The following is a 21,791-nucleotide window of genomic DNA, read 5'->3' as shown; positions in this document are numbered from 1 at the left end:
CATGGTGTCCAAGTGGATGGAGACCATGATGATGTCCAAGTGGTGACAGCCCGTGACGTCCTAATGGACGGAGACCATGATGTCCAAGTGGTGACAGCCCATGGTGTCCAAGTGGTTGGAGATCATGGTGTCCACCTGGTGACAGCCCATGATGTCCACGTGGATGGAGACCATGGTATCCAAGTGGTGACAGCCCATGATGTCCAAGTGGTGACAGCCCATGGTGTCCAAGTGGATGGAGACCATGATGTCCAGTTGGTGACAGCCCATGATGTCCAAGTGGTTGGAGATCATAATGTCCACCTGGTGACAGCCCGTGGTGTCCATGTGGATGGAGATCATGGTGTCCAAGCAGTGACAGCCCATGATGTCCAAGCGGCCACAGCCCGTGATGTCCAGTTGGTGACAGCCTGTGATGTCCAAGTGGATGGAGATGATGTCCACTTGGTGACAGCCCGTGGTGTCCAAGTGAGTGGTCAACTCCATGACATCCAAGTGGTGACAGTCTGTGACGTCCAAGCAGCCACAGCCCATGAGGTCCAAGTGGTGACAGCCCATGATGTTCAAGCAGCCGGAGATCATGACATCCAACTGGTGACAGCCCGTGATGTCCAATGAGTGACCGGAGTCCATGATGTCGCAGCAGTGACAGCCCGTGACGTCCAAGCAAGTGGCCGGAGTCCGTGACATCCAAGCAGCCGCAGCCCATGATGTCCAAGCGGTGACAGCCCGTGATGTCCAAGTGAGCAGCCGGGGTCCATGATGTCCAAGTGGACTCAGTCCCTGATGTCCAAGTGGCCACAGACCATCAGGTCCAAGTGGATGGAGACCATGATGTCCAAGCGGTGACAGCCCATGATGTCCAAGTGGACGGAGACCATGATGTCCAAGTGGTAACAGACCGTGACGCCCAAGTGGTGACAGCCCATGATGTCCAAGTGGTGGCAGCCCGTGACGTCCAAGCGAGCAGCCGGAGTCCCTGATGTCCAAGTGGCCACAGACCATCGTGTCCAAGCGGTGGCAGCCCTTGATGTCCCAGTGGATGGAGTCCCTGATGTCCAAGTGGACGGAGACCATGGCAACTGAGTGGCCGGAGACCACGACAGCCGAGGGGCCGGAGGAGTCCCTGCTGTCCAAGCAGTGGCCGCCTGTGATGTCGGAGCATCAGGATGCGGTGACGTCCTCCAGCACCGTGTGCCACACCGACATCGTCATCTCCTCCTTTGGCCGCATCGCCTTCTTGGGGACGCATCACGTCCTCCTTTGGAAGCGTTGTGTCCTCCTTTGGAAGTGTTGTGTCCTCCTTTGGAAGCGTTGTGTTCTCCTTTGGATGCATCATCACCTTCAGACGCGTCGTCTCCTCCTCCGGATGCACCGTCTCTTCCTTTGGATGCATCGCCTCCTCCTTCCGGACGCACCATCTCCCTCGGGATGCGTTGTCTTCTCCTTTGGATGCACCGTCTCTCTGGGGGACGCATCATCTTCCCTTTGGATGCATCGTCTCCCTTCACCTGCATCGTCTCCTCCTTTGGATGTGCCATTTCCTCCTTTGGATGAGTCATTTTCTCCTTTGGATGTGTCATTTCCTCCTTTGGATGTGTCATTTCCTCCTCTGGATGCATCGTCTCCTCCTTCACATGCATCATTTCCTCCTTCACATGCATCGTCTCCCTTGGATGCATCGTTTCCTCTCTTGAATGTGTTGTTCCTCCCTTGGATGCATCATTTCCTTTCTTGGATGCGTCATTTCCTTCCTTAGATGCATCGTTTCCTTCCTTGGATGCATTGATTCCTTCCTGGGATACGTCGTTTCCTCTCTTGAATGCGTCGTTTGCTCCCTTGGATGCGTCGTTTCCTTCCCTGGATGCGTTGTTTCCTCTCTTGAATGCATCGTTTCCTTCCTTGGATGCGTCATTTCCTTCCTTGGATGCATCGTTTCCTCCCTCGGATGCATCGTTTCCTCCCTTGGATGCGTCATTTCCTTCCTTGGATGCATCGTTTCCTCCCTCGGATGCGTCATTTCCTTCCTCAGATGCATCATTTCCTCCCTTAGATGCGTCATATCCTTCCTTGGATGCATCGTTTCCTTCCTTGGATGCATCGTTTCCTCCCTCGGATGCATCGTTTCCTCCCTTGGATGCATCATTTCCTTCCTCGGATGCATCATTTCCTTCCTTGGATGCATCATATCCTCCCTCGGATGCGTCATTTCCTCCCTCGGATGCATCGTTTCCTCCCTTGGATGCGTCGTTTCCTTCCTTGGATGCGTCATTTCCTTCCTTGGATGCGTTATTACTCTCTTAGATGCATCGTTTCCTCCCTTGATTGCATCGTTTCCTCTCTTGAATGCGTCATTTCCTCTCTTGGATGCATCATTTCCTCCCTCGGATGCGTCGTTTCCTCCCTTGGATGCGTCATATCCTTCCTTGGATGCGTCGTTTCCTCCCTCGGATGCGTCGTTTCCCCCCTGGATGCGCCGCCTCCGTCGCAGACGCCGCCTCCGTCGCAGACGCCGCCTCCATCGCATGCGCCGCCTCCGCCGGGCGCCGCCGCCGCCTCTCGCGATCGATGCGGGGACGAAGCCGAAGGGGTTCCTTAATTACAAAAGAGTCGCTGAGCGTTTCCATCCCAACAATCGCAACTGTTTTTCGGGGTTGGGGCTTTCGGGGGCGGCTGCGGCGCTGCAGGGACCGCGCCGGAGCGCGGCAGAGCCGGGCGGGTTCGCAATATACAAATAACGCCGCGCGCGGTGAGGCGGCGGCGGAGTGGAGGCACTGCGGCGGTGGCGGTGGCGGCGGTGGAGCGGCGTTCGGGGCGGAACAGGGGGGCGGCAGCGGCGATGGCGGCGATGGCGGCGCTCAGGCCACGCGCAACGGTGACCCGCGCGGTCCGTCCCGCTCGCCGCCGGCCTCCCGCCCGCAGCTCACCGCCGGCGCGTAGCGGCGCCCGAAGCTGGAGGACGAGTACGAAGAGGAGGAGAAGGTCATGGAGAAGCCGGAGGCGGTGGCGTCGAAGCTGCCGCGGCGCGAGCCCGAGCGGGAGCCGGTGCGGGAACCGGAGCGCGATCCGGCGGCCGATCCGGCGCCGCTGACGTTGTAGGGGCTGTAGTAGCCTTTGGTGGAGTGCGCCGAGGCCTCGAGGAGGCGCAGCCCGGTGCCGTCCTCGATCATGCTGCGCTCCATGGCGTCCTTGTAGGAGATCTTGAGTTTGGTTTTGGGGCAGGTGAGGTACTTGGAGTAGGTGTGGACGTCGCGCAGCTTCTGGGCCGTGCGGGCGTCGATGGTGCCCTTCTGCAGCGCCTCGTCCAGGGAGACGCGCCCGGCGGCGTCGGGCTCGATCAGTCCCCCCGTCAGGTACTGCACCTCCAGGAAGCGCTGCCCGGCCTCGTAGTAGAGCCACCCCTTCTTCAGCGCCTGCGCCGCAGACATCTTGGTCTTGGTCCGCGGGTCCTCGAAGCCGTAGAAGGCCTTCTGCGCCAGGTTGATGCGGTCCACCATCATCTTGTCCACCAAGCCCTTGGCCACGGCGTCGGCCACCGAGCACTTCTCGCCGCTGCCGGGGTCGATGATGCCGCCGGTGCAGGCCTGCGCCTCCAGCAGCCGCTGCCCGGTGATGTTGTCCACCAGGTTGCGGCGCATGGCTTCGGTGATGGACACCTTCTCCAGGGTGTCGGTGTCGAGGATGCCGGCCACCGGCCCCGTCTCCTCGCTGGGGTCGCTCCAGGCAGAGAGGTGGGGGCGGGCGGGCGTGGGGCCGACGCTGTAGGCCGAGGAGGAGGAGGAGCCCACGGAGGACGAGCGCGAGCGGAAGCCGCCGGCGTTGCCCGAGAGCATGTCGGCGAACTCGGTGATGGAGAGCGCGCCCGAGCGGTACTGGTCGAGCGCCGATTGGTCGATGAGGCCTTTGCCGATGGCGTCGTCGATGTCGTACTGGCGGCCCGAGCGGCGGTCGATGATCATGGACTTGACGACGCCGTCCGAGGAGGAGGTGGTGATCTCCTCCCACTCGCACTCCTGCTCCGACAGCTCCAGGTAGGTCTGGTGGTCGATGAGGCCCTTGCGATACGCCTCGTAGACCGACATCTCCTTACCCGTCTCCGGGTCGACGATGACCACCCTGCGCTTGCGGACGGACGACTTGGACGACGTCTTCCTCTCGCGTTTCTTCTCCTTGAGGGGCAGAAGGCACAGCCCGGTCTCCGGGTCGGTGACGCAGCGCTCCATCAGCTGCAGGTAGGTGAGGTTCTCCTCCGTGTTGGGGTCGAAGAAGCCCTTGGTGTCGTCGCTGGGGTCCAGCAGGATCTCGTTCATCTCCTCGTCGAAGAGGCCCCTCTTGTAGGCCACCTCCACCGGCAGCCGGTGGCTCTCCTCGGGGTCGATGATGCCGCCCGTGGCGATCTGGGCCTCCAGGAGGCGGATGCCGTGGTCCTTGAGGATCAACCCCTTCTTCATGGCTTGGAAGAGGGAGATGAGTTTGCCGGAGTAGGGGTCGCGGTAGCCGGTGACGGCCCTCTCGGCGGAGAGCAGTTTGTCCTTGAACTCGGGCCCCACGATGCCCATGCGCACGGCCTCCTCCACCGTCAGCTTGAGGCCTTTGATGGGGTCGATGACGTAGCCCGTGGCCGCCTGCGCCTCCAGCAGCTCGAAGGCGGTGCCGGGCCGGATGATGCCCTTCTTCATGGCCTGGTAGACGGACAGCCGCTCTTTGGTGGAGTCCACGAAGACGCCGGCGATGCAGCTGGTGCCCTCCAGGAACTTCTGGAGGTTCTTGGAGACCTCCTCGACGGAGGTGAGGCCCTCCTGGAGGCGTCGGGCGGTGGCCTCATCCATCACCTGCGAGCGCAGCAGCTCCTCGACGGTGATCTGCTTGCGCAGGCCGCGGAAGGTCAGCCCGCGCGCGTCGCCCAGCGGCAGCAGGAGGAGCCCGCTGGCCTCGTCCTTGCGGCACCGCTTCAGCAGCTGCGCGTAGCTCAGCTTCTCCTCCGTCGAGGGGTCCACGTAGGCGCGCACCTCGCTGGGCTCCGACAGCGCCGCCTGCGTCTCCCTGTCCAGGAGGCCCCGCTGGAAGGCCACCTCCAAGGGCAGGTGGAAGCCCAAGCGCGGGTCCACCACGCCGCCGGTGGCCATCTGGGCGTCCAGGAGCTTGAGGGCCTCCTCGCTGGGAATGAGCTCCTTCTTCATGGCTTGGAAGACGGAGATCTTCTGCTCGCTGTAGGGGTCCCGGTACCCCGTCACCGCCCTCTCGGCCGACAGGAGGCGGTCGTGCATCTCGGGTCCCACCACGCCTTTCCTCACCGCCTCGTCCACCGTCAGCATCTCGTTCTTCACGGGGTCGATGACGAAGCCCGTGGCCGCCTGGGCCTCCAGGAGGGACCGCGCCGCCTCGGCGCCGATCAACCCCTTCTTCAGCGCTTGGTAGACGCTCAGCTTCTGCTTGGAGGCCGGGAGGAAGATGCCGGCCACGCAGCCCGACCCGTAGAGGTACTTCCAGACGGCCTCCACGTCCAGGAGCTCGCGGAAGGTCTTGGCGCCCTCTTTGAGGAGGTTGTAGACGTCCAAGGAGATGATCTTGGCCTCGTAGAGGTCCTCGGCCGTGATGCGGCGCCGGACGTAGTCGTAGGAGGTGAGGTTCTGCTGCCGGATGATCTCGGTCTTCTCGATGATCTCGACGATGATGATGATGAGGCGCTCCTTGGAGACGCGGCCCGAGCGGAACTCCTCCGTCAGCCGCTTGCGCTGCTCCTCGGGCAGCAGATCCGACTGCAGGATCTCCCACAGCGACATGGAGGAGCCGGCCCGGCTGCCCGCCGGGATGTCCACCCGCGTCTCCTCCAACGCTTTGCGCGTCTCCTCCTCCGTGTAGACCTCGGTGGTCTCCACCAGCGCCGGCGCCTGGCGCAGCGGCAGCAGGAGGAGCCCCGTCTCGGGGTCCTCCACGCAGCGCTCCTTCAGCCGCGCGTAGCTCAGCTTCTCCTGCGTGCTGGGCTCCGAGAAGGCCGCGGCGGCGGCGCCGGGCTCCGAGAGGCTGCGGTGCATCTCCTCGTCCAAGCAGCCGCGCTCGTAGGCCACCGCGAGCGGGAGGCGGTGGCTGTGGACGGGGTCGACGATGCCGCCGGTGGCGAGCTGCGCCTCCAGGAGGCGGCGGCCGTGCTCCTGCGCCACCAAACCCTTCTTCATGGCCTGGAAGAGGGAGACGGTGTCGCCGGAATAGGGGTCCTTGTAGCCCGTGACGGCCTTCTCGGCCGACAGCAGCTTCTCGTGCAGCTCCGGCCCCACCACGCCGCCCTTCACCGCTTCGTTGACGTAGAGCTTGCGGTTCTTCACGGCGTCCACCAAGAAGCCGGTGGCCGCCTGCGCCTCCAGGAGGGCCACGGCCACCTCGGGCCGCAGCAGCTCCCTCCTCATGGCCTCGTAGATGTTCAGCTTCTCCTTGGTGGCCTCCACGTAGACGCCGGCGATGCAGTCGCCGCCGTGGAGGAAGGCCCTCACCGCCGGCGTCTCGGCGAGCTCCTTCACCGTCTTCGTGCCCTCCGTCAGCTGCTCGTACTGCGCGGGGCTGAGGACGCGCGAGGCCAGCAGCTCGCCGGCGGGCACCGGCGCCCGCAGCCCGCTGAAGGTCAGCTTCTCCTGCTTCTTGGCCTCCGCCTCCTCCACGATGGTGATGACGATCTTGATGACCTTCTCCACGGTGACTTTGCCGCTCTGGAACTGCCGCAGGAGTTCGCGCCGCTGCTCCTCCGTGAAGTACTCGGAGCGGAGCAGCTCCCAGACGGTCACCGTCCGCCCCTTCCAGCCGCCCACCGGCACCTCCACGGTGGCTCTGTCCAAGCGCTCCTGGGCTTGGCCGTCGCTGTAGAGCTCCTCGCGCTGCGCCCGGATGGCGCCGTCCGACAGCGGCAGCAGCCGCAGCCCCGTCCGCTCGTCGCGGCGGCACTTCTCCTGCAGCCGCGCGTAGCTGAGGCGCTCGCGGCTGTTGGGGCAGTAGAAGGCCTCGGTGTCCTCCCCGGGCTCCGACAGAGCCTCCTTCATCTCGGGGTCCAAATGGCCGCGCTCGTAGGCCGCGGCGAGCGGGAGGCGGTGGCTGTGGACGGGGTCGACGATGCCACCCGTGGCCAATTGGACGCTCAGCAAGCGGAGGGCGGTGCCGCTGGGGAGGAGGCCCTTGCGCAGGGCCTGGAAGAGCGACACCGTCTGCCCGGTGTAGGGGTCCTTGTAGCCCGTCACCGCCCTCTCGGCCGACAGCAGCTTCTCGTGCAGCTCCGGCCCCACCACCGCCGCCTTCACCGCTTCGTCCACCGAGAAGAGTTCGTTCCTCACGGGGTCGACGATGAAGCCGGCGGCCGCCTGCGCCTCCAGGAGGGCCACGGCCACCTCGGGCCTCAGGAGGTTCCTCCTCAGGGCCTCGTAGAAGGTGAGCTTCTCGCCGCTCGACTCCACCAGGACGCCGGCGATGACGGCGTCGGAGCCCCTCAGGAACGGCCGCACCGCCTCCGTCTCGGCCACGTCCTTCACCGCCTTCTCGCCGCGGCGCAGCTCCTCGTAGAGGCCGCGGTCGAGGACGCCGCAGGCCAACAGCTCGTCGGCCGCCACCGGCGCCCGCAGCCCCGCGAAGCACAGCTGCCGCTTCCGCTCGCTCTCCTCCACCACCGTGATGATGATGCGGATCACCTTCTCCACCGTCACTTTGCCGCTGCGGTACTGCTGGAGGAGGTCGCGCCTCTGCTCCTCCGTGAAGTACTCGGAGTTGATCACCTCCCAGATGGTCACCGTCTTCCCTCGGAATTGGCCGAAGGGCGCCGTCACCGTCGCCTTCTTGAAGACGTCCTCGGCTTCGGCGGTGCCGCCATCGAGCAGCCGTTGGGCGGCGTCGGCCGCGCTCTCGCTGAGCGGCAGCAGCCGCAGCCCCGTGGCCTCCTCGGTGACGCAGCGCTGCAGCAGCTGCGCGTAGCTCAGCCTCTCCTGCGTGCTGGGGTCCGAGAAGCCCTTGGTGGCGGCGGCGCCGGGGTCCGTCAACACCCGGTGCGTCTCCTCGTCCAAGCAGCCGCGCTCGTAGGCCGCTTCCAGGGGGAGGCGGTGGCTGTGGACGGGGTCGATGACGCCGCCGGTGGCGATCTGCACCTCCAGGAGGCGGCGGCCACGCTCCTCGCCGATGAGTTCCTTCTTCATGGCTTGGAAGAGGGAGATCTTCTCGCCGGTGTAGGGGTCGGTGTAGCCGGTGACGGCCCTCTCGGCCGCCAGCAGCTCGCCGTGCAGCTCCGGCCCCACCACGCCCTCCCTCACCGCTTCGCTGACGGAGAGCGCGGCGTTGCGCGCGGGGTCGACGACGAAGCCCGAGGCCGCCTGCGCTTCCAGGAGGGCGGCGGCGGCGCCGGCGCTGAGCAGCTGCGCCTTCATGGCCTCGTAGATGCTCACCTTGCGGCCGGCGGGCTGCAGCAGGAGCCCCGCGATGCAGCCGCCGCCGCGCAGGTACCGCCGGACATCGTCCCTCTGCGCCAATTCGCCGACGCTCACCGCGCCCTCGGCCAAGCGCTCCACGCTCTCCCTGCTGAGGACGCCGGCGGCGGCGAGCTGCGCCGCAGACACCTTCTGCCGCAGCCCCTCGAAGAGGAACGCGTGCTCCTCGCCGTTATGCGACGGACCGTCCGCCGCGTCCCGGCCGTTGGGCACCGCTCCGGCGTCACCCGCCATCGCCGCAACCGCCGCCGCTTCGGGCAGATCGTCGGTTTGGATCATGATCTCCCGCGTCTGCGCCAGAGCGGCTCTGTAGTCATCCTGCAGCCGCTGCAGCCGCTGGCGCAGCTTCTGGTTCTCCTCCTCCAGGAGGGCCTCCGTCTGCCGCCGCTGCGCCTCGAGGCGCTGCAGCTCGTCCCGCTGCTGCCGCACGCTGTCCTCGGCCTCGCGCTGCTGCCGCTGCGCCTCGTCCAGCATGGCCTGCAGCCGCCGCTTCTCCTCCTCCATCTCCCGCTGCTGCCGCTCCTGCTGCGCCCGCAGGCCCTGCGCTTTGGCCACCTCGGCCTCGAAGAGCCGCTCCAGCTTGGCCTTCTCCTCCTCCACCGACCGCTCCTTCTGCAGCAGCGCCTCCTTCTCCGTCACGAAGCTCTCCTGCAGCTGCTGCGCCTCCTGCCGCAGCTGCGCCTGCTGCGCCTCCTGCATCTGCGGGGGAAGGAGAGAGGAGGAGAGCAAAGTCAGCGCCGCAGGAGGCCACGACGCGCACGGCTCGGGGTGAGGGCAGCGCGGTGGCGGCGGCGTTAGCGACCCGCCAGCGGCGCAGGGGTTGCGGCAGCGGGGACGCGGCCTCGCAGGAGGAAAGGGACGGAGGGGAACGGGCGCCATGCGGAGGGCAAAGCTGCCGGGGGGATGGCGGGAGGTCCCGGCGCGACGCCTCCCCGCGGGCCGCGCTGCACCGGACGCAGCCATTGGGGTCGTTCTCCGCCGCTAACGGGACGGGCGCTGCAGCGGAAGGCTCCGGAAGCGCAACGAGGCCGCAGCCACCCATCGTCTGCACGATTGCACCGCGGAGAGGTCCAATGGGAACCCCCAAACCCCACCTTCCCCCGCGATGCCTCCCCGCGGGCCGCGATGCGCCGGACGCAGCCATTGGGGTCGTTCTCCGCCGCTCAGCGGAACGGCGCCGTGTCCGCACGCACTCATCATCCGTGGCGAGATCCGAGGGGGAACCCCGAACCCCACCTTCCCCCGCGGCCCCCGTACCTCCTCGGCCTTCTGCTGCAGCGCCGCCGCCTCCCGCTGCAGCTTCTCCTTCTCGCGCTGCAGCTCGGCGATGGCCGCCCGCAGCTTCTCGGCGTCCTCGTCGCTGCGGTGCCGCTGGAGCTCGAGGGTGTGCACCAGCGTCATCTTCTCCTGCGTGGCCATCTCGGTCTGGTGCAGGCGGCCGCTGATCTCCTGCGCCTGCAGCCGGAAGCGCTCGGCCTCCTCCTCGGCCTTGGCCTGGGCGGCGCTCAGCTCGGCCACGCGCAGCTTGAGGCCCTCGGCCTCGGCGGTCATCTCCAGCTGCCGCCGCCGCTCGGCCTCGAGGGCGCGCTGGAAGCCCTCGGTCTCGCGGTCGAGGCGTCGCCGCATCTGCTCTTTGTCGTCGCGCAGGCGCTCGGCCTGCTCCTGCGCCTGCGCCTTCTGCTTCTGCAGCAGCTCCGCCTCGGCCCGCAGCCGCGCCGCCTCCTGCACCGCCTGCAGCTTCTCGCGCAGCATGGCGTCGGCGGCCGCCCGCTGCTGCGCCAGGTCGTCCTCGGCCAGCTGCCGCAGCCGCGCCGCCTCGGCCGCCTCCAGGCCGAGGCGCGCCACCTCCTCGGCCACCTGCCGCATCTTCTCGGCCTCCTCGGCCAACAGCTTCTGCGCGTCGTCCTGCCCGCGCAGCACCAGCGCTTTGTTCTCGTCCTCGATGCGGGCCTTGAGGCGGGCGAGCTCCTCCAGCTGCGCGCGCAGGCGCAGCAGCTCCTCCTCGCCCTGCGCCCTCTGCCGCGCCGCCTCGGCCGCCTCCTCCTTGCGGCGCCGCAGCTCCTCGTCCAGGAGGGCCTTCTGGCGGTCGGTCTGCTCGAGCTGCAGCCGCAGCCGCGCCAGCTCCTGCTCCACCTGCGCCTTCTGCCGCAGCGTCTGCTCGGCGAACTTCTTGTGCTTCTCCATCTCGGCGTCGGCGAGGCCCTTCTGCCGCAGCGCCGCCTCCTCGGCCTGCGCCCGCGCCGCCGCCTCCAGCTCCGCCTCCCGACGCAGCTTCTCGGCCTCGGCCTGCGCCCGCGCCTTGGCCTGCGCCTCCTCCTCGGCGCGCTCCCGCAGCCGCTCGGCCTCCTCCACGCGCTGCCGCGACAGCCGCGCCTCCCGCTCGGCTTTGGCGCGCGCGGCCTCGGCCTCGTCGGCGGCGCGCCGGGCGCCCTCGGCCTCCTGGCGCAGCCGCTCCAGCGCGCTCTGCTCCTGCTGCCGCGTCTGCTGCAGCTCCCGCTCCTTCTCCTGCACGGCGGCCGCGTGCGCCCTCTCCTCGGCCTCCAGGCGCTTCTGCGCCGCCTCGCGCGCCGCCTGCACCTGCCGCTCCGCCTCCTGCTCGGCCGCCTCCTTCTGCCGCCGCGCCTCCTCCGCCGCCGCCTGCAGCCGCTCCACCTCGCCGAGCGCCGCCCGCCGCTGCCGCGCCGCCTCCTCCTCGGCGGCCAGGACGGCCTGCAGCCGCTCCTCGGCCTCGCGCCGCCGCCCCTCCTCCTGCAGCGCCTGCGCCCGCTGCCGCTCGGCCTCGCGCTCCGCCTGCAGCCGGCAGCGCTGCGCCTCCTCGGCCTCGGCGCGCAGGCGGCCCAGCTCGCGCTCCAGCTCGCCCTTGCCCGCCGCCGCCTTCTCGAAGCCGAGCTTGAGGGCGCCGATCTCCTCCTCCACGCTGCGCCGCTGCCGCAGCGCCTCCTCAGCCACCGCCTTCTGGCGCTGCAGCTCGCCGTCGGAGGCGCGCTGCAGCTGCGCAATGCGCTCCTCGATGTCGGCCTTGTGCTGCGCCGCCTGCTCCTCCAGCTGCCGCCGCCGGAAGGCCTCGTCCTCCGCCAGGCGCCGCAGCCGCTCGTTCTCCGCCTCCTTCTCCTTGAGGGCGATCTCGGCCTCGGCCTTCAGCCGCGAGGCCTCGCTGACGGCCGCCAGCTTCTCCTGCAGGACGCGCTCGGCCTCGTCGCGCCGCCGCCCGGCCTCGTCCTCGGCCGCCTGCCGCTGCCGTTGGGCCTCGTCGGCGAGGGCGCGGAGGCGGGCGGCCTCCTCGGCCAGGCGGCGCAGCTTGGCGGCCTCGGCCTCCAGGCGCTGCTTGGAGCTCTCGCTGCTGCTGCGCGACTCCTCCTCGGCGCGCGCTTTGCTGCGCTGCAGCAGCTCCACCTCGGCGCGCAGCTGCGCCAGCTCCCGCTCCAGCTCCTCGCGCCGCCGCGCCGCCTCGCCCGCCTGCGCCTGCAGGCGCCGCAGCTCCTCCTCCAGCAGCAGCCGCTGCTGCTCGCCGTTCTCCAGCTCCGCCTTCAGCCGGATCAGCTCCTGCTCGGCCCACAGCTTCTGCTGCGCCGCCGCCTCCGCCGCCTCCCGCTGCGCCTCCAGCTGCCGCTCGGCCGCCTCCTTCTGCCGCAGCGCCGCCTCCTCGGCCTTGGCGCGCTTGCGGGCCTGGCGCTCGGCGTCCTCCTTCTGCCGCTCGGCCTCCTCCTGCGCCAACGCCTTCTGCTGCGCCACCTCCTCGGCGCGCAGCCGCAGGCGCAGCGCCTCGTTGGCCTTCTGCCGCCAGCGCTCCAGCTCCTTCTCGGCCTCGTCCCGCCCGCCCTCGGCCTCGCGCTGCAGCCGCGCCCGCCGCTCGGCCTCCTCCTGCAGCTGCGCCACGGCCTGCTGCTCCTCCTGCAGCGAGCGCTCCAGCTGCGCCGCCTTCTCGGCCAGCGACAGCCGCTTGCTCTGCAGCTCGGCCTCGGCGCTGCGCTGCGCCGCCTCCTGCGCCAGGCGCAGCTGCCGCTCCTGCTCGGCCTCGGCCTGCCGCAGCCGCCGCTCGGCCTCCTCCGCCTGCAGCCGCAGCGCCTCCAGCTGCGCCAGGGCCGCCTGCTTCTCGCGCGCCGCCTCGCGCTCCGCCTGCACCTTCTGCCGCAGCTCCTCCTCGGCCTGGCGCTTCCGCTGGCTCTCGTCGCTCACCTGCCGCCGCAGCCGCTCCGCCTCCTCCTGCGCCGCGCGCTTCTGCCGCTCGGCCTCCTCGGCGCGCGCCCGCAGCTGCTGCAGCTCGGCCTCGGCGGCGCCGCGCTGCGCCTCGGTGCTGCGCAGCTGCAGGCGGATGGCGCCGATCTCCTCCTCCACCTTCCTGCGGCTCAGCTCGGCCGCCTCCGCCTGCGTGGCGCGCGCCTCCCGCTGCCGCTCCGAGCTGCGCCGCAGCTCCTGCAGCTCCTGCTCGATCTGCTGCTTCTGCTGCTCCGCGTCCACCGCCGCCGCCTCCCGCCGCGACGCCTCCTCCTCCATGCGCCGCTGCAGCTCCCGCGCCTCCGCCTCCGCCTCCGCCTTCGCCCGGGCGTGCGCCTCCGCCAACTGCCGCTGCGCCGCCAGCTGCGCCTCCACCTCGGCCAAGCGCTGCTGCTCCGCCGCCTTCTGCTCCGCCGCAGCTTTCTGGGGTGCAGAGACAACAGACGCCGCGTCAACGCCGCCGCATGCAATGCTGCGACCACCGCCATCACCACAGGGAGGCGCCGCTCCTGCGACGACGACACAGCTTCCGGAGGGGCCGATGAGCGCAGCAGAGGATGCGACGCCCTCACTGCAGCGCAGCCCCATCACCGCTGCAAAGGGACCGAGCGCAGCCACGGCCGATGCAACGCACGCAGCTGCACGCGGGGGAGACTGCAGCGCCGCAGTGCAGCTTCCCGTGATGCAGCGATGCCGCAGAGCGCCACCCGTGCTCCGTTGGCTCCGCATTCCCGCCGCACGCAACCCGCCGCACGCCTCAGAGACGGCGCAGAGCACGGCTGCGGACGCCCCGAGCAGAGCAGCAGCGCATCCCGGGGACAGGCAGCATGCATGCAGCTGCAGGGACCCTCGCACCGAGGGGCTGCGCAACCCCATGCGTCGCAGCTCTGTCTGAATGCATCGCACAGCAGAGTCCCCTCGTTCCATAGGGTGGGACCGCGCAGGGCTGCACGGCTGCATTGCCGCATGCGTCACTGCAGGGGTCAGGGTGCTGATGGTGGAGCGGAGGGAGGGATGCAGTGAGCTGCAGGGCTGCAGGTGTGGCTGCGGGGTGGATGTGTGGCGCCGCAACGCCGGGACCCCTCATACTGCATGGCTGCATCCCAGCATGCAGCGCTGCGAGGGTCGGGGATCGGAGGCAGGAGGGGATGCAGCACGCAGGCAGCACATGCAGGGGGCGAAGCGGGAGCTGCTGCGTGGCTGCGACCCCATTGCATGCGGCGCTGCGCGAGGGCGAGCGGCGCAAGGGCTGCAGCTCACAGCTGCAGCAGCCACAGGAGGCGCATTGGGGCCGCGGCACACGCGCATGGCGAGTACCTTCTGCAGCGCCGCCGCGCTCCGCGTGGCCCTTTACCAACCTGCGACCGCTCCCCTTCCGCCGCAGCCGTCCCCGCAGCCGAGCAGAGGTGAATGCGCCGCCGCAGCGCCCCTGCGGCGCAGCCCCTCCGTGCGCCTGCGGAGCGCCTCCCAGCGGCGGCGGCCGCAGCGGCAGCAGCAGCGCAGGGGTTAAGAGGCGTCGGCGGCAGCGTTAGGGGATGGGGATGGGGGGGGATGGGATGCAGGCGCCACATTGCGCCGCAGCGCTACCTCCTCGTCGTCCATGCGCCGCAGCGTCTCGGCGATGAATTGGATGCGTTGGGCGCTGAGGGCGCTGAGTTCGCTGTACCGCGTCCGCACCTCCACGTACTGCGGCGGAGGGGAAGGTCAGGAGGAGGCGGTGGGGGGAAAGGGGGGGAGGGGGGGGTTGCAGCCCCCCCCCCCTGCAGCGCCGCCCCCTCCCCCTGCAGCGCCCCCCCATCCCCCCCTCACCTCCTGGATGACGCTGTCGGACGCCGACTGCACCTTCGGCTTCTTGGGCGGCGACGCCGGCGGCTCCACCTGCGCCTCGAAGCTCATCAGCTGCAGCTCATAGTCCTGCGCGGCAGAGTGCAATAACAGCTGCAGCACCGCCCTGCAGTCCCCACTGCAGCACAGCCTCGCTTGGCAGCTGCATCTTCCCCCGCAGTCCCCATTGCATCCCCCCCTGCATTCCCATTGCATCTCTCCCTGCATTCCCAGCTGCATCCCCCCCTGCATTCTACCCTGCATTTCCACTTGCATCCTGCCCTGCACTCCCGGCTGCATCCCACCCCGCATTCCCCATTGTATTCCCCCCTGCATCCCTGGTTGCATCTCTCCCTGCATTCTCAGCTGCATCCCCCATTGCATCTCTCCCTGCATTCCTGGCTGCATCTTCCCCTGCATTCCCATTGCATCTCTCCCTGCATTCCCAGCTGTGTTCTGCCCTGCATTCCCATGTGCATCCTGCCCTGCATTCCCATTGCATCCCCTCCTGCATTCTCAGCTGCATCCTCGTCTGCCTTTGCAGCTGCATCTCCCCCTGCATTCCCAGCTGCATCCCATCCTGCATTCCCCATTGCATCCTGCGCTGCATTCCTGGCTGCATCTCCCCCTGCACTCCCAGCTGCATCCCAGTCTGCCTTTGCAGCTGCATCTCTCCCTGCATTCCCATTGCATCCCCCCCTGCATTCTCAGCTGCATCCCCGCCTGCCTTTGCAGCTGCATCTCCCCCTGCATCCCCAGCTGCATCCTGTCCTGCATACCCCATTGTATTCCACCCTGCATTCCCATTGCATCCCCCTCTGCATTCCCCATTGCATCGTGTCCTGCAGTCCAATGTGCATCCCGCCCTGCATTCCTGGCTGCATCTCCCCCTGCATCCCCAGCTGCATCCCGTCCTGCATTCCCCATTGCATCCCGCGCTGCATTCCCGGCTGCATCTCCCCCTGCACTCCCAGCTGCATCCCAGTCTGCCTTTGCAGCTGCATCTCACCCTGCATTCCCATTGCTTCCCCCCCTGCATTCTCAGCTGCATCCTTGTCTGCCTTTGCAGCTGCATCTCCCCCTGCATCCCCAGCTGCAACCTACCCTGCATTCCCCATTGTATTCCGCCCTGCATTCCCGGCTGCATCTCCCCTTGCATTCCCCATTGCATCTCCCCCTGCATTCCCATTGCATCTCCCCCTGCATTCCCATTGCATCCCCCTCTGCATTCCCCATTGCATCGTGTCCTGCATTCCAATGTGCATCCCGCCCTGCACTCCTGGCTGCATCCCAGTCTGCCTTTGCAGCTGCATCTTCCCCTGCATTCCCATTGCATCCCCCCCTGCATTCCTGGCTGCATCACTCCCTGTATTCCCCATTGCATCCCCCCCTGCCCCTCCCCCGGCGCTGCGCGGGCGCTGCACCTTAATGGCGTCGATGTAGTGTCTGGCGAAGCGCTGACATTCGTCCACGGCCTCTTTGTGCCCTTCGCATTCCGACAGCAGTTCCTGCGGCCGCAGCGGCGACGGCTTCAGCAGCACCGCGAGGGCACCGCGCTGCATCCCATGCACCCCCTGCACCCCATGCACCCCCTGCACCCCCTGCACCCCCTGCATCCCCTGCGCCGCCCACGCCCCATTGCATCACGCGCTGCACACACCGCACGCGCTCCTCATGCACCGCACGCCGCATGCGCCCCACGCGCCCTCCTGTGCATCCCACACCCCCCATGCATCCCATGCACCACACAACCCCCGTGCACTGCACACCGCATGCACCCCGTGCTCCACACGCTGCATGCACCATGCATGCCCCATGCACCACGTGCTGCACACAGCCCACATGCTGCATACATCCCACACACTGCATGCACCCCATGCATCACACGCTGCACACAGCCCGCATGCTGCATGCATCCCACGTGCCCAATGCACCAACGTGCTGCATGCAGCACACTCGCTGCAGCCCCCATGCACCCCATGCATCCCACACTGCACATCCCCCCATGCTCCATGCACCCCACATGTTGCATGCGCCACACCCCCCTGCTGCAACCCACGCGCTGCATGCATCCCATGCGCCGCATGCGCTCCACGCTGCACCCACCTTGCATGCTCCATGCACCCCACATGCTGCATGCACCCCACATCCCCTGCAACCCACACGCTGCATGCATTGCATGCGCCGCATGCACCCCACATCCCCCATGCACCACCCTGCACCCCATGTGCATGCATTCCACACACTGCATGCACCCCACACATCCCACGCTGCACACCCCCCGCATGCTCCATGCACCCCACGCGCTGCATGCGCCCCGCATCCCCCATGCACCACCCCAGCCCCCTGCACCCCATGCACTGCATGCATTCCACACGCATCCCACGCTGCACGCCCCGTGCATGCTCCACACACACCGCCTGCGCCCCGCCGGCCTCGCCGCAACCCCTGCATGGCTGACCTTCTCCTGCAGCAGCTGCTGCCGCGCGCTGCGGCTGTCGGCGATGCGCTGGGCGTGGATGCGCTGCTGGCGCTGCCGGGCGTCGTCGCTCCATCGCCGCAGGGCGTCGCAGCTCTGGCGGTAGCTGCGCAGGTGCCGTCCCAGCGCCTCGAGGTGGCGCAGCCGCAGCTCCACCTGCGCCACCGCCGCCTCCCAGCGCTGCCGCAGCCGCCGCCCGCGCTGCCGGCACTGCTCCAGGTCGACGTCGCGCTCGCCGTGGCCGCGCAACAGCCGCTCGTCGACGGCGTCCGACGCCTCCAGCGCCGCCGCCAGCGCGGCGAAGAGCGGGCGGTGTCCGTCGGTCTGCGCGCGCAGGCGCTGCGGGGGCACCGCGGGGGCTCAGCGGCGGCCGCGGGCGCTCCCGGTGCGGCCGCGGCGGCGTCGCGGGGGGCGGTGGTTGCGTACCTGCAGGGCGGCGGTGGCGTCGCGGAGCTCGGCGAGGTCGCGCGGCACCGTCGGAGCGGCCGTCAGCGCCTCCTCGTAGCGGCGCAGCGTCTCCTCGGCGTCGCCGCTGCTGCGCAGCACCACCTCCACGGTCTTCAGCCTGGGGGGACAGCAATGGCAGCTGCAGCAACCGCGCAACCGCGCGGACGATCGGGGTCAGAGGGGCCCAAGCACGGAATGGAGGAACCACCGCGTTGGAGGAGAGCTTTGAGATCATCGAACCAAACCACGCATGGAATGACCATGGAATGATGGACCCACCAGGTTGGAGAAGAGCTCTGGGATCATTGAGTCCAACCACACGTGGAATGGAGGAACCACCGCGTTGGGGAAGAGCTTTGAGATCATCGAACCCAACAGAACATGGAATGGTGGAACCACCACATCTGAGGAGAGCTTTGAGGTCATCGAGTCCAACCACACATGGAATGATGGAACCCCCGGGTTGGAGGAGAGCTTTGAGATGGTCAACCCAAGAGAACATGGAATGATGGATCCACCGGGTTGGAGCAGAGCTCTTGGGTCATTGAGTCCAACCACACGTGGAATGGTGGATCCACCAGGTTGGGGAAGAGCTTTGAGGTCTTCAAGTCCAACCATACATGGAATGGTGGATCCACCAGGCTGGAAAAGAGCTCTTGGATCATTGAGTCCAACCACACGTGGAATGGAGGAACCACCGGGTTGGGGAAGAGCTTTGGGGTCTTCGAGTCCAACCACACATGGAATGATGGAACCACCACGTTGGAGGAGAGCTTTGAGGTCATCGAGTCCAACCACACATGGATTTATGGATCCACCGGGTTGGAGAAGAGTTTTGAGGTCATCAAACCCAACTGAACGTTGACTCATAGCATCATGGAGTCAATGGGTTTGAGAAGAGCTTTGAGACCATTGAGTCCAACCACACGTGGAATGATGGATCCACCAGGTTGGGGAAGAGTTCTCGGATCATTGAACCCAACTGAACATTGACTCGTAGGATCATGGAGTCAATGGGTTGGAGAAGAGCTTTGAGGTCTTCGAGTCCAACCACACGTGGAATGGTGGAACCACCTCATTTGAGGAGAGCTTTGAGGTCATGAAACCCAACGGAACATTGACTCATAGGATCATGGAGTCAATGGGTTGGAGAAGAGCTCTCGGATCATTGAGTGCAACCACACGTGCTTCAAGTCCAACCACACATGGAATGATGGAACCACCGGGTTGGAGAAGAGCTTTGAGGTCTTCGAGTCCAACCACACGTGGAATGGTGGAACCACCACATCTGAGGAGAGCTTTGAGGTCATCAAACCCAACGGAACATTGACTCATAGGATCATGGAGTCACCGGGTTGGAGAAGAGCTCTGGGATCATTGAGTCCAACCACACATGGAATGGAGGAACCACCGGGTTGGAGAGGAGCTTTGGGGTCTTCGAGTCCAACCACACATGGAATGGAGGAACCACCACATTTGAGGAGAGCTTTGAGGTCATCGAACCCAACGGAACGTTGAATCGTAGGGTCATGGAGTCAATGGGTTGGAGAAGAGCTTTGAGATGGTCAACCCAACAGAACATGGAATGATGGATCCACCGGGTTGGAGAAGAGCTTTGAGGCCTTCGAGTCCAACCACGCATGGATTTGTGGATCCACCGGGTTGGAGCAGAGCTCTCGGATCATTGAGTCCAACCACACGTGGAATGGAGGAACCACCAGGGTGGAGGAGAGCTTTGTGATGATCAAACTCAACTGAACATGGAATGGTGGATCCACCGGGTTGGGGAAGAGCTTTGGGGTCTTCGAGTCCAACCACACATGGAACCACCACATTTGAGGAGAGCTTTGAGGTCATCAAACCCAACTGAACATTGACTCATAGGATCATGGAGTCACCGGGTTGGAGAAGACCTCTTGGGTCATTGAGTCCAACCACACATGGAATGGTGGAACCACCGGGTTGGAGAAGAGCTTTGAGGTCATCAAACCCAACTGAACGTTGAATCGTAGGATCATGGAGTCAATGGGTTGGAGAAGAGCTTTGAGATCATTGAGTTCAACCACATGTGGATTGATGGAACCACCGGGTTGGAGAAGAGCTTTGAGATCATTGAACCCAACTAAACGTTGACTCATAGGATAATGGAGTCACCGGGTTGGAGAAGACCTCTTGGATCATCGAGTCCAACCACACATGGATTTATGGCTCCACCGGGTTGGAAAAGAGCTTTTAGATGATTGAGTCCAACCACAGGTGGATTCATGGAACCACCGGGTTGGGGAAGAGCTTTGAGGTCATCGAACCCAACTGAACGTTGACTCACAGGGTCATGGAGTCACTGGGTTGGAGAAGAGCTCTCGGATCATGGAGTCCAACCACACGTGGAATGGTGGAACCACCGGGTTGGAGAAGAGCTTTGAGATCATCAACCCAACAGAATATGGAATGGTGGAACCACCAGGGTGGAGAAGACCTCTTGGGTCATTGAGGGCAACCACACATGGAATGGAGGAACCACCACATCTGAGGAGAGCTTTGAGATCATCGAGCCCAACCACACATGGAATGGAGGAACCACCGCGTTGGGGAAGAGCTTTGGGGTCTTTGAGTCCAACCACACGTGGAATGGTGGAACCACCACATTTGAGGAGAGCTTTGAGGTCATCGAACCCAACGGAACGTTGAATCGTAGGGTCATGGAGTCAATGGGTTGGAGGAGAGCTTTGAGATGGTCAACCCAACAGAACATGGAATGGTGGAACCACCGGGTTGGGGAAGAGCTTTGAGGCCTTCGAGTCCAACCACGCATGGATTTGTGGATCCACCGGGTTGGAGCAGAGCTCTTGGATCATTGAGTCCAACCACATGTGGAATGGAGGAACCACCAGGTTGGAGGAGAGCTTTGGGGTCTTTGAGTCCAACCACACGTAGAATGGTGGAACCACCAGGGTGGAGAAGAGCTCTTGGGTCATTGAGGGCAACCACATGTGGAATGGAGGAACCACCAGGGTGGAGAAGAGCTTTGAGATCATCAAACCCAACCACGCATGGAATGATGGAACCACTGGGTTGGAGAAGAGCTTTGAGATGGTCAACCCAACAGAACATGGAATGATGGATCCACCGGGTTGGAGAGGAGCTTTGGGGTCTTCGAGTCCAACCACACGTGGAATGGAGGAACCACCACATTTGAGGAGAGCTTTGAGGTCATCAAACCCAACGGAACGTTGAATCGTAGGGTCATGGAGTCAATGGGTTGGAGGAGAGCTTTGAGATGGTCAACCCAACAGAACATGGAATGGTGGAACCACCAGGGTGGAGAAGATCTCTTGGGTCATTGAGTCCAACCACACGTAGAATGGTGGAACCACCGGGTTGGAGCAGAGCTCTCGGATCATTGAGTCCAACCACACATGGATTTATGGATCCACCAGGTTGGAGAAGAGCTTTGAGGTCATCAAACCCAACGGAACATTGACTCATAGGATCATGGAGTCAATGGGTTGGAGAAGAGCTTTGAGATCATTGAGTTCAACCACACATGGAATGATGGAACCACCGGGTTGGAGAAGAGCTTTGAGATCATTGAACTCAACTGAATGTTGACTCATAGGATCATGGAGTCAACGGATTGGAGAAGAGCTTTGAGATCATTCAGTCCAACCACACGTGGATTCTTTGAACCACCGGGTTGGAGAAGAGCTTTGAGGTCATCGAACCCAACTGAACGTTGAACTGTAGGATCATGGAGTCAATGGGTTGGAGAAGAGCTCTGAGGTCTTCAAGTCCAACCACACGTGGAATGGTGGAACCACCGCGTTGGAGAAGAGCTCTCGGATCATGGAGTCACCAGTTTGGAGAAGAGCTTTGAGATCATTGAACCCAACTGAACATTGACTCATAGGATCATGGAGTCAATGGGTTGGAGAAGAGCTCTGGGATCATCGAGTCCAAACACATGTGGATTCATTGGATCCACCAGGTTGGAGGAGAGCTTTGAGATCTTCGAGTCCAACCACACACAGATTTATAGATCCACCGGGTTGGAGAGGAGCTTTGAGGTCATTGAACCCAACTGAACGTTGACTCATAGGATCATGGAGTCACCAGGTTGGAGAAGACCTCTGGGATCATCGAGTCCAACCACACATGGAATCATGGAGTCACTGAGTTGGAGGAGAGCTTTGAGATCATTGAGTTCAACCACACCTGGAATGATGGATCCACCGGGTTGGAGAAGAGCTTTGAGGTCATTGAACACAACTGAACGTTGACTCATAGGATCATGGAGTCAATGGGTTGGAGAAGAGCTTTGAGGTCATTGAGTCCAAACACACGTGGATTCGTTGAACCACCGGGTTGGAGAAGAC

At 64.9% G+C, this 21,791-nt stretch overlaps 1 protein-coding gene across 1 annotated transcript; it reads right to left on the bottom strand.

Moving 5' to 3' along the window:
- Positions 1–2,721: 2,721 nt before the first annotated feature.
- On the bottom strand, positions 2,722–17,536 carry PLEC (plectin; the record flags this gene model as incomplete). Its single annotated transcript, XM_054055528.1, has 7 exons — positions 2,722–9,152; positions 9,711–13,091; positions 14,256–14,354; positions 14,478–14,582; positions 15,917–16,000; positions 16,954–17,310; positions 17,398–17,536. Coding segments are annotated over 7 exons (10,459 nt in total), but the record flags the coding sequence as incomplete, so codon positions are not given.
- Positions 17,537–21,791: the final 4,255 nt, after the last annotated feature.

This window comes from Cuculus canorus (assembly GCF_017976375.1).
Source record: "Cuculus canorus isolate bCucCan1 chromosome 2 unlocalized genomic scaffold, bCucCan1.pri SUPER_2_unloc_1, whole genome shotgun sequence".
NCBI lineage: Eukaryota > Metazoa > Chordata > Aves > Cuculiformes > Cuculidae > Cuculus > Cuculus canorus.
The sequence above is the reverse complement of the archived record's forward strand: the minus strand, read 5'-3'. Positions and strand labels throughout refer to the sequence as shown.